The 17,377-nt window shown below is 40.9% G+C and overlaps 2 protein-coding genes and 1 long non-coding RNA gene across 3 annotated transcripts; 2 read left to right on the top strand and 1 right to left on the bottom strand.

The window, feature by feature from the left end:
* Positions 1 to 342: 342 nt before the first annotated feature.
* Positions 343 to 3,889, top strand: LOC106939641 (2-aminoethanethiol dioxygenase-like). Its single transcript, XM_015022108.1, has 3 exons — positions 343 to 535; positions 623 to 963; positions 2,676 to 3,889. The coding sequence occupies exons 2-3, from the start codon at positions 628 to 630 to the stop codon at positions 3,111 to 3,113; spliced, it is 774 nt and encodes a 257-aa protein (XP_014877594.1). The 5' UTR covers positions 343 to 535; positions 623 to 627; the 3' UTR covers positions 3,114 to 3,889.
* A 5,555-nt stretch (positions 3,890 to 9,444) lies between these two features.
* Positions 9,445 to 12,630, bottom strand: egr2b (early growth response 2b). Its single transcript, XM_015022109.1, has 2 exons — positions 11,528 to 12,630; positions 9,445 to 11,328 (listed from the first exon to the last, which is right to left on the bottom strand). The coding sequence occupies exons 1-2, from the start codon at positions 11,697 to 11,699 to the stop codon at positions 10,160 to 10,162; spliced, it is 1,341 nt and encodes a 446-aa protein (XP_014877595.1). The 5' UTR covers positions 11,700 to 12,630; the 3' UTR covers positions 9,445 to 10,159.
* A 2,706-nt stretch (positions 12,631 to 15,336) lies between these two features.
* Positions 15,337 to 16,257, top strand: LOC106939639 (uncharacterized). The gene is made up of 2 exons (XR_001422887.1): positions 15,337 to 15,513; positions 15,836 to 16,257. It is a non-coding gene; the product is annotated as an uncharacterized LOC106939639 (long non-coding RNA).
* Positions 16,258 to 17,377: the final 1,120 nt, after the last annotated feature.

Raw genomic sequence — 17,377 nt, 5'->3', positions numbered from 1 at the left:
ACCGCTCCAAAATGGCCGCCGTATTTCCTGCGCCGGAGCGGTCCATGAGGCGTCTATGCTTATATTATGTCTATGGGGTGGCGGAGAGTTCAATGGCCTGTCTGGCCTTCCCCTCTCTAACTGTCGCCTCCTCAGGACTACTGGGAAATGTAGTGTCATTAGCAGAAATGCACCCCCCCCCCCAACCCGTTTTTCATAAATTAGAATGGTAGCCTATTAAAAATAAGAATCAAATCAATTTAATCAGAATTTAACAATAAGCTACACTGATTCATTGTTAAATTCTGACACGATCTAAACCTGTTATTTTCTAATGGAACTTCATATCCCAGGTTGCTTTTCTTGTTATGCGCATGCCCCGTGAGGTTGGACGTGTAGGGGGCGAGACGAAGAAAAATGTGATGTGGGAGGCTAGTATGTGGCGGTGAAATTTGACATTATCACCATGAATTATTTTCTGTTATTGGAAACTCGTCAATCTAGTCTTTTCTGAAGTCGGACCGAGCAGCGCTGTGAGACACACGGAGACAACAGGGTGTGTGAGAGGCTTTTTCAGCTGTTTTTACAGCGGAGCAGGGACTCCCTGTTAACCGTTAGTTTTTATTTTTTTTCCCCACCGCAGCCAGAATGCCGCGAGACAACAAAACTGCCCTGATCCAGAAAATAGCGAAGCAGGCCTTTATCACGTTTAAAGACTGCAGGTCTGCGAACAACGGGGACGGAAGCGTCGTTACGGACAAGTTCAATGAACTCATCTCCTTAGTTACCTCTGTCCGGGCCAAGGACCTGAAAATTATTCCGCCGAAAAACAAACCGAGCTCCGGCGCAGCTGCACCTCAGAGCCCCCCAGTCACCTACATGCATATCTGCGAGACGGAGGTGTTCAGCATGGGGGTGTTCCTGCTGAAGGCTGGGACCTCCATCCCGCTCCACGATCACCCAGGAATGAACGGGATGCTCAAGGTCTCTCACTGCCAGTCTGTCCTGAGCTCTTTTTAACATTTAACTCCACCTGAGTTAAATGTATCTTATGTATCTTGTATGCATCTTATGCTGCTATGAGAACAAAATGACCCTGTTTTGAAAGCCACTGCTAAGGTTATATTGTACGTTAATGTGTAAACTTTATCTGTGGAAACATCAAATCCACCGGAACTACCTCTAACACCTGTTGTCCTTTACAGTACAAGAGCCACAGAGAATAATTATTTTTATTCAAAAGTACTTAATTAATTTCATTAATTGTAGTAGCTAATTTAGCCAAATTGTTGTTAAAGTCATTAAAATTATGTTTGGGTTGCAGCTGGTGATGACGGACCACATTTTTTGCACCAAATAGAAATTTAATTCGAAAATACTTAATTGTGCTTTTATAAGACTTGTACATAATTTGTTTAATGAGTATTTATTAGTTTTTATTGAAGGATTACAAATCTCCTTTGCATATGTATAGAACCTAGATGCTTCACTTCTTGCTCTCTGAAAGTGACTATATCTCTATCCTAATGTATACATTTTTTTATTATATGTTATGAATAATTATGGTGATGAATGTTGGAGATTATTTGAGAGTAGCTGAGTATGTCAGGCAGAAAACCCCAACTTGGCTATTTTGTGTCCAAAACCAGAACAATCAACAAAGATTCACAGAAGCTTAGCACATTTATGAGGAATTATGTTGTTCCTTTTACTTTAATAGTTTATAGCAATCTTTCTGACAAAGATACATCTGAAGTTTATGTGTTAGGTGATTTTTCAGCACTATTTTTGAAATGTTTACAATTGTATCACGTTACAAAAGTTTGGAGAGAATTTCTGCTTTTGGATGTCATACATGTTGGACAAAAATGATATCATAGGAATTATTATTGTTGCTTTAAAAAAAACTTTCACCAGATGGGCTCCTCCTGCTGGTGTCTTTCATTCATTCATTTAAAATAACAGATGCACCATCTCAGTCCGAAAACCTGTGTTTTTACAGCAGAGACTTTGAGTTAAAGTCTTTCTTATCTAATACTTTATCTCAAAGGTCTTTGAAATGATGACTGTAGGGATGCACTGATATGAAAATTTGGTCCAATATTAATATTGCTGTTATGGATGATAACCGACATCATACACTTCCCATTTCACACCTTGGAAAAAAAACGACCACACAGCTGACTTCACCATCACATGACCAACCTCATTCCCTCCCCCTCCAGAAACAAGCAGCAACAAGATGGAAATAAATATTGGTTGTTAAAATCACCCTAGTTTTATTTGTTGGATCAATAGTGATGCTTGTGTCGATATCATTATCGTTCATCCCTTGTTGACTGACTTGTTTTTACTTTATGTTTGAAACATGTTAGCAACACTAGTTTTCAGATTCCATCATAGTTTTCTGGCACCTTACAGATGTTATAATTTCCAGCTTTTATGTTGTTGGACAGGAGGTCACATGACTGTAGTCAGACTCTGTTGCACATCAGTCAGAATTACTGTGATCTGAACCCCAGGCTGATACTTGGGATCAGGCTGGAACTTCTCTGTTTTTGCATTATATTAACAACTTCAGTCACAGACTCTAAAAGAAATGATGTTCTTTGCTGCGCTGAAAGGTAGACTCAAAGGAAGAATTGGAAATTGAAGTTTTTACCGTTAACCTTGACAGTTTTCTGTCATCTGCACAGGTCCTGTATGGAAAAGTGAACGTCAGGTGTTTGGACAAGCTGGAGAACAGTCTTCCTGTCCCACCTCTTCCGGCCCTGGTTCCGCTGCAGACGGCAGTGGTGTGGCGCTCCGTGCTCCGCTCCGTGGCTGAATACTCTGAGAACAGCGGGCCATGCCTCCTCACGCCTGTACAGGATAACCTCCACCAGATCGATGCAGTGGACGGGCCGGCTGCTTTCCTGGACATCCTGGCTCCTCCCTACAACCCGGACGACGGCCGGGACTGTCACTATTACAGAGTCCTGCGGAGCGAGGCCGAGCCGGCGACGGGTGCTAAGGTCGACCAAGAGCAGCTGGGAGACAAGAAGGAGAATGAAGGGTGGCTTCTTGAAATCCCCCAGCCGGAGGAGTTCTGGTGTGGGGGGGAACCTTACCCAGGCCCTGTGGTCTCCATCTGAGCCACACCCCTCCTACTGGAACAATACCCAGACATCAACTCATCCATCCACCAGGAATTCTGACTTTCTGTAGCCGTTCCAGGGAATCCACCTATGACGTGAGAATCAGCCGGAATACTCTGTTCCTGAACTCTACAGGAAGAGATCTGGAAGGTGGCCAGGAAGGGACATTCCTAATCTGATATTATATTTCTTTGAATCATATATTACCTTGTACACAGATGAATGTCATTTGCCAAACAATGTGTTATGGTTAGAAACGTGGCAGCTTTTCCCATGAAGTTTCTGCTGCAGAGGACCTCCGCATCGTGATGTCTTAAAGCCAAAGCTTGCGCCTGCCTTATTGTGAATATTTGTATACCTAGCAATGATGCTATTTTTATTGAATACTTTTAGTCCTTCCCAAGTGCCCACACTACATTCTATAAAACCTGGTTAAGCCTTAAACTTGTTTATATTTCAAGGTTTCCAAATAGTTATGGTTTATTTGATAAAGCAGAAAGCTGCTGCTTTGTGATGTTTTGATGTATAGTCGCTTGACTTATTGTGACTGAATGCATGGAGACAGCATGTTAATGGCCTACTGAAGTGTTAGAAATGACATAAAATGCTACTTTGACTATCATTCCTATCATGCTACTGTATGCTACATAACCTTATAGTGTGCCTTCTTCTGAGTCTAGACAGGTCTGTATATCTGCCATAATTATTGTTTTCCTGTTGAGTGTAAATGGAGTAATAAATATGAGGATCTTCGTGAATAATCCTCAACTTTATTAGCCTTCAGCTTTTATGATTCACCTTTCCACTTAACTTTTGTCTTATTTCAAATGAATGCCTCCATCATCACCAGTATGATCCACCCCGGTTCTTATCCGGCAGCATATAGTAGTTCTGTGGTCCAGTCAGCCTTATTGGGATGAAGGAAAGGTTTGCTTCATGCTCAGGTCACACTGTCAGGCCAAATCATTTGAATGAATATAAAGAGATTTGTTTCCATGTTCTTGATCACTCACAATGAGTAATTAATTCTGAAGACACATCAGCATTTCTAATGGGACTAAGAAACAAGAGGGTGAACACTGAAACGCAATAAGTGGACTTTAATTTCTGGTAAGCTTAACATTGAATGGGCACATTACATACTTCACAGGCAAACATTTGCAGTTGGGTAAAATTTAAAACCTTAACACAGTCTACGCTTCCAGGAAGCAGTCTGTTGTCACAAGCCTGAGTCCAGACCCTCTGGACAAAACAAATATTTAGAACCAGGAGCTGGTTTTACCAGGCCAAGAAAGCAGTGATAGTTTGGCACTGATTTATCGGCCAGCTACAGTGGCCGGCAGGTGCAAATGCGCAGCAACAGAGAAAAGATGCAAACAAAAAGAGGCAGAAACAAATGAAATGCAGGAAACAAAAAAAAGAGACGCAAACAAATGAAATGCAGCAAACAAGAAGAGATGGAAACAAAAAAAGAGACGCAAACAAATAATGTTTGCAAACAGAGATGCAAACATTAAATGCAGCAAACAAAAAAAGACGCAAACAAAAAGCAAATGAAATACAGTAAACAAAAAAAGATACAAACAAAAAGCAAATAAAATGCAGCAAACAAAAAAAGAGATGCAAAGAAAAACGACTACAACCACAAATGAAATGCAGCAAACAAAAGAAAAGATGCAAACAAAAAGTGCTGAAAACGGAAGTTGTGAGTTTGTTCTAAAGTTGAAGGACTTCAACTTTAGAACTTCAGGTTTGTCACCGCTCTCAACCTGGAGTGTTGGCCAGAACACCACTCAGGCCAGGATTCAGCTCAGGACCAGATGTTAGGATGAGGTGCACCAGATGTTTAATGAAGACACGAGGCAGGATCCTTTAACTGTTCTGTATTCCAAACTGTATCACAGATATTGATCCAATGAACATGGATGGGCATAAATGTGTGTCTACATGAAGGTATGTGTGGTTTCCTAGAATAAACAAGAATACAGAAAATAAGTTCAAGGTGTCCTATCATTACACATTACACCATGCCATTATACCTTAGATAAACTAAGAAGGAAACCTCTAAATCAATATTACTAAGCAAACTAAGGCAAGTTAGTTTGGTTATTAGTTAACTCCACAGTTAACTAATAACCATGCCTCTGCTCCACTGAGAATAGATATGTATGTTCAACACAATGCTCTATACAAACCACAGGGTGAAAATAGCAATATATAAAAAAAATGATTTTACTATTATATATTATTTTTCCATGATGACAGGTGAGGCTCTGCCTCACCTACCTCCCCTGACCCCACGTCACTTGACCTAACGTTCAGGTCGCATTCATCCGAACTGAACGTCACTGATTCTCAACAAATCTCACTATTCTCACTATATGAGGATTAAGTTGTTAATATGCTGCTCCGGCCGGACCAACAACTTCAAATATGTAAGCTAAGCTCCACCGTTAGCCTCCATGTTTACTTCCGCAAACACTGTGCACTTCTTCTTTTTATGGCAGTTGACAGAACACTGAGAACGCTGACGCTATTGCGCCCTCTAGTGCGCATGCGGGACACTTTCAGGTCGTTTCCCCGTTCACACTGCAGAACGCATTACAGGTCGCATTTACTGGCAGTGTGAACGCCCCGGCAAAAAAATCGGAATTGCCAAAAAATCGGAATTGGGTCACTTCAGGCTGCAGTGTGAACGCACCCATAATTCCATCTGTTTGAGCCAACAAGTTTCACTAAAAAAAGCAGTCCGAACACTCCTTCCCGTTCAGAACCGTGATACATTCAAAAACGTTTGAAGCGCAATCGGATATGAATCCGATAGTCCCGCGATTCATATCTCTACCTCACTCACAGTAATAACAGCGATGAGAGAAAAATTGTGTGCGCTGAGCTCTGAATTTTTTCAGAAATGTATGGAAAACAGTTGATGAGAGTGTCAGATTACCCTGTCCCATGAATTTGCTCTAAAGCACCTTGAAAGAAAATAGTAAGCCGTAGGGAAATTTCGAAAACATTTTACGGGAGCAGGCATGCGTATCAATGTCATGACTGACTTTGATACCAATAGAGCGATACCTGTAGGCGTGGTGGCGATTTAAAAATTATTTTGGGGTCAGAAATCCATTCTTTTTCTCACTCTAGCGGAGCGGCAGTTGGTTTCAGTTACACTCTAATTTTATGAAAAATCGAAAACTTTGGGTCGCTTGGAGACAAGTTGTGGACAAATCATAATTGGTATTGACGTACCGTCTTCACTTTAGAAGAGATCTCGGACGTATCTACAAACTGAATTTTGAATGGCATTTCTAGTCAATTTATGACGACACATAAATTCCTCAAAAATAGTGTTTCTTAAGGGGTTTTTTTCCCTCCCTCCATTGACTTTAATGGGATTTTGGGGCATCATTTTTTCGCAAATTACGTCGCCATGGTAACTCCGAATCCCAATAAAAGTAATAGCTCCCTTCTCGAGATCGAGCCGCAGGCCCCAATAATAATAAACAGACATTCTATTGGGTGTAGAACAATAGGTGCCTGCCATTAGCATGCCTGCGAAACGTTGTCTGTTGAGCCCTCACGTCAATAGTCCGTCGATCTGATCAACAATATGCCGCAGTGCTGAGGCATCTTCATCTGTTTTGGTCGAGCAAAGGGTCTTTTGTTTGCGTCTCTTTTTTGTTTGCGTCTCTTTTTTTTTTCTTTTTTTTTTTTGCATCTCTTGTTTGCTGCATTTTATTTGCTTTTTGTTTGCGTCTCTTTTTTGTTTGCTGCATTTTATTTGCTTTTTGTTTGCATCTCTTTTTTGTTCGCTGTATTTTATTTGCTTTTTGTTTGCGACTCTTTTTTGTTTGCTGCATTTAATTTGTTTACGTCTCTTTTTTGTTTGCATCTCTTCTTGTTTGTCTTTTTTTGTTTGCATGTTTTCTCTGTTGCTGCGCATTTGTACCTGTCGGCCATCGTAGCCAGCTGATTCATTTGTGCCGATTTCCTTAATTTTGGGAGATGGGTGATTGGCCAATACTTACATGTGAAGCCGATACTATCCACCGATTTTACTTACCTAAACAAAGTTGTAAGAGTCAGCCTCTGTCCTCTTTCTCTCTGTTGAGAGAGTTTGGACTGACAGACCTGCCCACCAGGTCAGGTCTGCACATTCGCAATTAACAGTAGTAACCCCACTGTTACCAACTCAGCAACTTTCTTGCTATATTTAGTGACATTTCAGACAAAAGAAAAATAGTAGCCGTTAAAATCTGAATTGGCTGGTCAGGTCTTTTAAAAGATTGGTCATCAAAGACTGGCCAAAAAACTGCAATCACTGCACTCCTAATCTGCTCACTTTTACTCAAACAATCAAATGCAAGGCTGCAGCCTCAGGCAGAGCAGGATGGTCAGGAAAATAAACATAAAACTCACTCATGGTGCAGTTTCATGTGTGGAAATGTAAATGCCAAAAACTAGCTAACAGGAGCTCGACTGCTCTGAAAGTATAGGCTCATTGTTGATGAACTGACTGATTAGATGAAGCTTTAGGTTCAACCTTTTTACCTAAAACATCTTAATTCATTGATGGAGATCTTGTTGGCCATCCCTACTGTCACATTAATATGTAATATTTTATTTTCTGCTTATTCATCAGGATTATATTTGTTAACCTACATTAAAGGAACATGGCATCATCATATTTTATTTTCCAACACAGAAATCAGTTGTACAAATGTTCAAACCTTCCTCTTGGGTTTGCAGGTTTGCTTGAGCAGAGATGGAATTGTCAGGAATGTCCTGATGTATTAACCCTTTATAGTCACCACTTTCAAGTGCTGAACTGTTTTGTGTGAACTCAACTGCAATAGATTAAGTTATCAAGCATTTCTGATGATCCACTGGGCTCTGCTTCTCCGCTGCTGTGCAGTAGAGCAGCGTGTACAGCAGTCAGTCAGTGAGAATCTGGTGAGCAGCTGGTAGGGCAGACCAGTCTCTCAAATAGAGTTTGATCATATTTAATCATCTTTATTTTGTGACTCTGCTTTCCAACTAATTAGAGTAAGACAATAAGATAAGATCACTAATTTATTTGACCTGCAAATATTAGCAAATATTCTAACTAAAGTAGTCTAATCTGTCAGAAATAGACAAATAATTTATAAAGGCAACTTAATCAAAATAATGTAGAAAAAAAAGTTAACTTAATAATGCAGCTTTAGTGATAACATTTAATTGATTTGGTGTAAGTGTGCAGTCATTTCAAATCTTGTGAGTTTCACGAGAACAAAGACAAAATATAAACTTAAGACCCATAAAGATGGATCTGCTGAAAATATTTTGGGAAAAAATCCATGAAGATTATTAGCTCTTTTTTTAATTTAAGTAGCGTTAGTGTACATTTTCTTGGCCATCCTCTTGCATACTGCACGACAATCATACATGAATAAGGTCTCAGTTTTGTCTCTTTTTATTCAGAAGAGACATTACTCCCCATTGGTTGCGCGCGCGTAAGTGTAGGTGTAGGTGTGCATTTGCAAACAAAATGCTGTTAACCTGATATGAGTGCTACAGCAGTTCAATAATTTTAATCATTTTATGGCTAAAACGCTCATATTGTTCAAATTCACCTTGTGAGTTCTGAGGTCTTTCTGCTCAAAAAAAGCAGAATGACGCTCATGCTGTCTTTATTTTCGGCCTCTGAATAAACGATTTGACTTTTTATGTTTGCGAATTTTCAGCTTTTAGTGTTTTTATTTTTATTTTAAGAAGTCGTTTAAAGTGTGATATTTCATTGGTTACATATCCAGTTGAATCCACAAATAACTGAATGAAGTTTGGTTGTGCAGAACTGAGTCTGCGGTTCCTCTTGGTAAAATCATATCCTGGACCGACCATGTTTGTCTCTCTTGGCGATAACAACTGTGGAACATAGACAAATATAGAAGAGAAAATTGATAAATACAGAACTGAAGTGTGGAGAAAGTTGCCCTTATGGAAAACAAATATGTTCTCATTTTTCTGTAATCACCAATTTTTTGAATACTTAAAATAATCGGGTGTCTATATTTGGAATTTTGGAAATATCTGCCCCCCCCCCCCCACCCCCACAGTCTTTGTTCCTGCTTCTCTGTGCCAAAGCGCGGATTCGTTCAGGTTTTTTTTGTTTGTTTGTTTTTTTGTTTGCTTTCTGTCTTCAACATGTTTACCTACTAGATCAGTGTCTGATAATAACCTGAGGTGACACTAAAATAAAAAGTGAGTGGGTCTAAACTCTGAGTCAGATATGCCAAAGATGACGCAATGAGGGATTTGCCCAATAAAACTTTCCAACATCAAAAAGTGTGTATAAATTCAGATGAGACGTTGTTATTCTGCATGCCTGCGCGGTGCGTTGCGCTCCAGTCATGAGGAATAAAAGCAGCTTTTGTTTCTCATCCTCGTTCATTTAATAAGTCTTAAAACACATCACAACAAACGACTCTATTATCTTTCAATATATTTACATCTCAGACTTTTTACACACGAGCAACAATTAATGGAAACTCGGAGCGACACCAAAACCGAATACAAAAATAGAATGTCTTCCAACTTTACATATTGTCGGGCAGATTTACATTGCATTAGAAGCGTCCTTGAATCAGTCAGTGTACAAAAGACACAGCAAGGCACTGGAGAAACACACTCATCAACAGACATATTAAATGAAATAACTTAAACGTGTCTTCAGTTCTTTGAAACATTATTGCCGTTATTTTACATGTACAAGCGCAGACCGTGTCACAGTTCAAAAGTTGGGAATATCTGACTCCTCTTTTAATGGAAACATGTATACTTATATTTATTCATATTTCAGTAGGCTGTGCGGGCAAAGTGCATTCGTATAAGCATCTTTGTGAGTTCAGTAGCATGGCTGTGCGTCTTAGTGCACCACTGTGCACAAGTTCTTCATTCGGTGTTCGGCTCCCCGTTCCCAGAACGTTCACACTGATACTCAGAGTTCTTTAAGGAGTTCGTGTGAGTCAGGCAGCCAAGGGAAACAAGTTTTTAAAGCAGACTTAGGAACAGATTCCACTGGCTGCACTGATGCCGCCTGACGGACGCTCCAACGCGGAGCTTCCAGAGGAGGAGGACGAAGACACCGTGGACGCTTTCCTCTCCTTCTGCCGCAGGTGGATCTTAGTGTGTCTCTTTCTCTCGTCGCTCCGAGCGAACTTGCGGCCGCAGTAGTCGCAGGCGAACGGCTTCTCTCCCGTGTGCGTGCGGATATGCGTGGTGAGGTGGTCGCTGCGGCTGAAGTTCCGCATACAGATCCGACACTGGAAGGGTTTGTGGCCAGTGTGAATACGGATGTGCCTGGTTAGTTCGTCGGAGCGGGAGAAGCGCCGATCACAGCCCTCTGCCGGACACGGGTACGGCCGCTCGTGGACGGGCGTTTTGCTGGGTCTGTTCGGGTATTTTCTTGGCCGCAGGATCGGCCTGAGGGGCAGGTTCTGGGGGCTGTAGGCAGAGGAGAGCCGTGGCTGCCCTGTTTCTGAGCCGCCGCCACCCGGAGCTCCCAAAGTAAAGTTTCTGATAGTGTTCAGCGGTGTCAGGGGAGGGGGCACTCGGAATGTATCGAGAGGACACGGGACGAACGGCTTCCGATCTGGGATAGTTGCAGGGTGCATGTCCCGCTGACAGGCCGGCTGGAAGAAGCCGGAGTAGTCAGGGATGATGGGTAAGAGGCCCGGTACGTCTGAACTGCTGGGCTGCTTGGGTGATGAGTACGAGGGCGGAGGGTATGAGGCTATCGGACAGGAAGAGGTGGACAAAAAAGCCGAAGGGTCCTGGTACACCTCCCCGCAGCCAGAGGAGGAGTAAGGGGGTGGGGGTGAGTACAGGTGACGGTGGTGATCCAGGTCGGCCTGGCTCTGAGCCGCCATGGTGCAACTTAAAGCTCCACTGGAGAAGTGATGAGGAGATCCAGAGGAAGCCGGGGAGGAAGAGGCTGAAGAGGAAGGAGGAGGTGGAGGGGGAGGCGGCTGGGCCACGTTGAATATACCCGAAACGATGTTAATGACTCCCTCTGGGTTCCAATTCCCTGGGTACTGGGAGTCGATGGAGAACTTCCCCATGTAGGTGAAGGTCTGGTTGCGATGGGAGGCAGGCTGGGAGAAGCCGCTGGAGTAGGAGGAGAGCTCCACTGAGCGCTTCTCTGCGTTCATGTCAGCGCCCATCAGGCTGTCTGCGGACAACAACAAACCATGATTCACCCACCTGGTCATACACGCGCGCGCATGAACACATTTTGCTACAACCTACAACTGACTGAGCACACTTGATTTTCATCTTTTTCTCTCAAGAAACACTTTGGAAGAAGTCTGTAACAGTTTACTAAACATATCCAGCTAATAAGAGAGATCTGTCTGACTTGTCTGTCGTACCTGCTGCCACATTCATCTGGTCGTAATGTGCTCCTAGGTCGGCGTTGGGGAAGATGGCCACCGAGGTCGGCAGACTGGCGGCGATGTCATCCACAGAGTACACGCTGTCTGCCACAGGATGCACGAACCCTCCTAGATTCACCTGCACTTTCTCCAGAGTTTTAGCTGTCATCGTGCTCTCCCCTCGCTCTCTCTCTCTCTCTCTCTCTCTCTCTCTCTCTGACTCGTTTTCTTCTTTGTTGTTTTTCTTGGAGCCTAATTAAGAGCGTGGAACCCGGCCGAGGAGGGGTCACCACTGCATTTCTCTGTCGGTCACCGCCGTTGTGTGAGGATGCGCTCCGTGTTACTGCTGCGCTTCATGTGACAAAGTTTAGGACTGGCTGACTGGCTTTGGTGACGGAAGCGGGCGCCCTGACACGAGTATGTATATATGGGGAACCTTTTGAATGTGACTGTTACGTCATTACCCAAATATGGACAGGGAGGGCTAGAGACTGCACGCGCAGCTAATTCTGATTGGCTGGGCGGCTCCGTGACGATTTCAAAGGGAATTACTTCTCAGTGGAGAGCCCGCTGCTGCAGGACAGATAAGAAAGTTTTTTTTTTCCACTCGCTGTGGAGCGACACCGATGCTCCTAAAAATTCTAACAGCAGAGCGAGAACTCTGCTGACACCTGTTCTCCGTTCCCATCTCCTCTTTTTCAGTATGACCCTGATTTAGTTGCACAAAATATCAAAATAAGAGATTTGAGGTTTGGCTTTTGAACCCATAAAAGGTCGAATCCGGTTGATAGGGACACACCCCTTAGTCCATATTTGGTTTTCTGTTCCGGAATTTGATCATCGGAAAGTGACGAGTTTTACCGAGCTGAGAGAGAAAGAGATAGTGAGAGAGAGAAAGGCATAACCACAGTCAAATGAGACGGACAGAGAAGTGGAATTTCTTCCTCTGGGTGACTAGCTCAACGGTTCGGAAACTTCTGACAGTCTGATTTGACTATGCTCTAGGAAAGATGAGATTTAGTTCACTGCGAAGTGAACTCTATAGTCTTTTTATAGACCGCAGGAAAAAGGAAACCAATATTTATAGAGGCATGTTAAATATACAATATCTAAAGTTGACTGATCCTCATAGATCTATGTTATTTCTTACAGACTTGACTAAAGAATAAACCCTGAAAACCCATCAGTTGCTATGTGAACTTCAAGTCACAGATGGTATAAAGACATTATTTTACATTCAAATGTGCTCTTGATTCTTTAATAAATGTAACCTTGAGGAATTTCTTGTAGTTTTGAAAAACGGATGCCCCCCTGTGGTGTCCTTAGGAAGAGTTCCTGTCTCACACCCTCTCTCTGTTCCATACACACAGATGCCGATGCTCTGCTCTACTTGAGTGTGAAAAGTCCCTCTGTGGGTGGAGAAAAAAGACAGACAGAAAACACTGGGCACCTTGGGTGGAATCTACTTTCCGTTTTGTCTGCTTTTATGTTTGTGTGTTGCACAGCCACATCACACAATCAACCACAATCTTGTTATGATCTAACTCAAACCTTTCAGAAGGCTTTGGGTGACCTGAAGATACCTGATAAGTGAAAAGTCAAATGCTCACCAATCATAATGTAGAAACCTGGAATCACTCTGAGGATACTCAGCAGAATATATCTTTTTATGGCATTTTGACTGCAGAAGATGCCTGGGAAGGGGCACTTTAAAAGTTCATTAATTACAAGAGCTGTATGGACTTCTGACTTTACCAACAACGTCAGCGACCAGAGTGGATTTGATGAATATTCAGGTCTTGCCATCTCTCCCATACAACTAATGACTTGATGTCTTTAGCTACTTCAAAAACACAGAGCCTTACCAAGTTTCTTTTGTCTATGTTGTAGTGCAAAAAATCTCAGTATACCAGAAATAAAACACACATTATTACTAGCAAGATATATGACCTTATTTTAAGTACACAATTCTTGAATATTATGTACTTAAAATAACTTAACTTAAAATACTGATGAAATATGTTTATGGCAAAGGCATGTTTTTTCACAAGACATTTTCACATGTACGTTTCAGTACATCTAACCCTTGTAAGTTATTTTTGTCTTATTTCAAGTGCACTGAGATATTTGCTCTAGAAACTAGACAAACATGTTTGGTAAGATTTAATATTTTTGCAGTGTAGGTAAAACAAACCTTTGATTATTAGTCCCCAAATGGACATTGTGTACATCCTTCTGACATGAATGGGAGGTCATTGTATATTTAAATCAAACACTGGGGATTAATAAAGTTAAACATAAAAACTGTCACTTTCCTAAGTGTTCTGTCAAACCATATTTGACAGAACACATATCTGTGATGGAGAGCAGAGGTTCCATCACTCATAACGTATTACTGATATTATGTTGTGTTTAACTGAGTTCCAGACCAAATGTTTCTTTATTTCAGTTGTGCTGTGACATATAGTTGAACATTCTTTCAGGCAGGTGGTGTGGCCATCCTTCCAGTACAGGGAGAATGTGAGGGGGGGAATGTCTATGGAGTTAGATTTGTTTCAGTTATTCAATCAAAGAAAAAAAAAAGTAAACCAAAAAAGTAGTATTCAATCAAAAAAAAAATCATGTCAAACAAAAAAGTAGTATTCAATCAAAAAAAAGTTTTCAAACAAAAAGATCTTAAAAACATTTTAATCATAAAAATAAAATTTTACCAAAAAAATGTTTAAAGAGCTTTTTTAAAAATTGAAATCACCAATTTTTGTTTGAAACTTTTATTTTTGCATATCAGAATTTTTTGGTTGACAGCCTAAGTTTTTGGTTGAGATTCAAAGTTTTTTTTTTTTTTTTTGAAGCTCCTGTTTCTTGGTTGAACTCAACGTTCTTTGGTTGCGAATCTCACATGAACATCCTGGGCGGGGCTTAAGGACGAGCAATGTAAGACGTGTTCCAATTGGTTAGAGCTGACTAAAGCGGATGACTCCGACTCCCTGAGATCTCAGAACTCTGTCCCGAACTGCAGGGCTTCGGTGACGGGACACAGAATGCGAATGGTATGTAATCTTCACAAAATTACACCATTTAGCAGCTACTAAAGTGTCCACCCTGTTTCAAAGAAGAAATCTTACACAACTTATGACGACAGTCACATATTTTGTCTGCCGCGATCCACAGTAGCATATTGTGCTAGCTAATGTTAGCACTAGGTAAAGTGCTAACATTTACCTAGTTAGCACTTTACCTAGTACTAACTAGTACCTAGTGCTAACTAGGTAAAGTGCTAGCACTAGGTAGCACTTTACCTAGTGCTAGGTAAAGCACTAGGTAATATTACACAAGCCATTAACTAGGCTTGTGTAATACTCACCTGTCTTTATGTTGAATTCGTTAACCAGCGCACCTCTGTCGAGTGGCATTAAGCGTGGAGAATACCAAATGTATCTGGAGGAAATATGTGTTAAAAACTGTTGTGTAATCCTCCGCGTGTGCGTGTGTGTATATATGTGTGTTTGTATTAACTAGCATTGAAGCTAGAGTGGGGAAACAGCGGATCGTTGCACCAATGTTATTAGGTCCACGTTAATCTGCACCACACGTCAAGTGACTGTGCAGATTATTTATTTACCAAGCACATAATCAGTGTTGTCGATGAGGGAAGGTAATGTAACTCTTCAATATATATTTTCTTCCAGATGTAAAATGTAAAACTAAGCTGGTAGGTCACAGGTCGAAGGAGGATATTCACATAATTTCTGTGTTTTTGTGTATGTCTTATTAGTTTTATTCTGAATTAGATGTAATATGCCTTTTGCTGTATTATGATATTAAATTAAATTGGTGTTCTCCTAATTCCCCATTCCAGTATGACCAGCAGAGTGCAGCTGAAGCAGAACAGGCTTGTAGGTATTACTGATTCCTCCAGCTGCTAGAGACAATCAGAACATGAGGATGGAGATGCCAGCAAGTGTTGAGTCAGAGAAGGCCAGGTAGGGAAGTAAGTGTTGCTTTTAAGGGCCAGGTGTATTTGGCTAACTATATTTCTCCAAGTCAGTTTATTTATTATCAACACATAAGCATGCATTAGTTTTAAAACTAATACATGCTTATGTGTTGATAATGGTACATTGTAATAAAAATACAAAAATTACCACCAACATCCTGGCAGAAGTAATAAACAACTTTATATCAGAGCTTTTTTTTTTTTTTTTTTTTTGCATCTGGAACACATTAAAAGCGAATTACCCAATTTGGTTTATTCCCTGTCATGTTAACGTTCGGTTATTTCTCCCTTTTTCATCCTCACTGCAGCTGGAGCTGGACTGGAGTTCTGTTTGGCTTTAGTGGCTTCCTGGATGGAGACATCGGCTGACCTAAACGCAATATTTTCCCTCTCCCATTATAAACTTTGCTTTTCTTCAACATGGAAAATACTCCTACATCAGTAGCTCTGTTTGTTATTTTGACATCAACGCTTACCTGGTGGTCAATTGATCCTCTTAACCACTGAATGTATCAGAACCACCTGGACTGAGCTGGTTTCGTCAGAGGGAGCCAAGACTTCTCCATAAAATGACTTCCCATATTTTAAGATGTTCTTCTGGTAAAATTGCATCTTTATGATCCTAATATGACTGCATTCTGATAATTAAAAATACTTGTAACCTGGCCATAACACTCCATTATACAACTCACAAGAGGAATGACAGAATTAAAGCCACTTTGTGAAAGTATTTTCTGTATTTTGTTTTAGAAAAAATATTGAGGGTGACTAAAATTAAATCTGTTATGAAAAAACTGTTCAGTCATATCATCCAGCCTTATTCAGTATATTATTGAGTTATTTTACTAACTGCATATTACCTAATATTCAAATTTCTTTGTTGGCATTACTTGAAAGTGTTTCATTTTAATATCTCTCTCTCTCTCACACACACACACACACACACACACACACACACACACACACACGGAGGATTACACAACAGTTTTTAACACATATTTCCTCCAGATATATTTGGTATTTTCCACGCTTAATGCCACTCGACAGAGGTGCGCTGGTTAACGAATTCAACATAAAGACAGGCGAATATTACACAAGCCTAGTTTATGCACTTTACCTAGTGCTAACATTAGCTAGCACAATATGCTACCGGGGATCGCGGCAGACAAAATATGTGACTGTCGTCATAAGTTGTGTAAGATTTCTTCTTTGAAACAGGGTGGACACTTTAGAAGCTGCTAAACGGTGTAGTTTTGTGAAGATTACTTACCATCACATTCTGTGTCCCGTCACCGAAGCCCTGCAGTTCGGATCGAGTTCTGAGATCTCAGGGAGTCATCCGCTTTAGTCAGCGCTAACCAATAGGAACACGTCTTACATTGCTCGTCCTTAAGCCCCGCCCAGAATGTTCAAGTAAGCTTCCCCAAAGCAAATAAAGTTGCATAAGCAAGAAAACGAATTCAACCAAAAACTTAGAAAAAGTTTCAACCAAAAAAAAGCGACTCAACCAAAAAAAAAGCGACTCAACCAAAAAAAAAGTTTCAACCAAAAAAAAAAGTTTCAACCAAAAAAAAAAGTTTCAACCAAAAAAAAAGAGACTCAACCAAAAAAAAGAGACTCAACCAAAAACAAAAAAAAAAGTTTAAAAAAAAAAACTTAGGGATTTTTGCTTTGACATGATTTTTTTTTTTGATTGAATACTACTTTTTTTGTTTGACATGATTTTTTTTTGGTTGAATACTACTTTTTTTGTTTGACATGATTTTTTTTTTGATTGAATAATTGTGAAACAAATCTAACTCCACCCGAAAGCAGTGGCACTTGTGGCAGGGGTCAGCGGAAGTGCCAGT

The sequence above is a fragment of the Poecilia latipinna genome, unplaced genomic scaffold (genome assembly GCF_001443285.1).
Source record: "Poecilia latipinna isolate Pla-1442-1.1 unplaced genomic scaffold, P_latipinna-1.0 Scaffold2933, whole genome shotgun sequence".
Taxonomy (NCBI): domain Eukaryota; kingdom Metazoa; phylum Chordata; class Actinopteri; order Cyprinodontiformes; family Poeciliidae; genus Poecilia; species Poecilia latipinna.
Note: the sequence above shows the minus strand (reverse complement) of the source record. Positions and strands in the feature narration are given on the sequence as shown.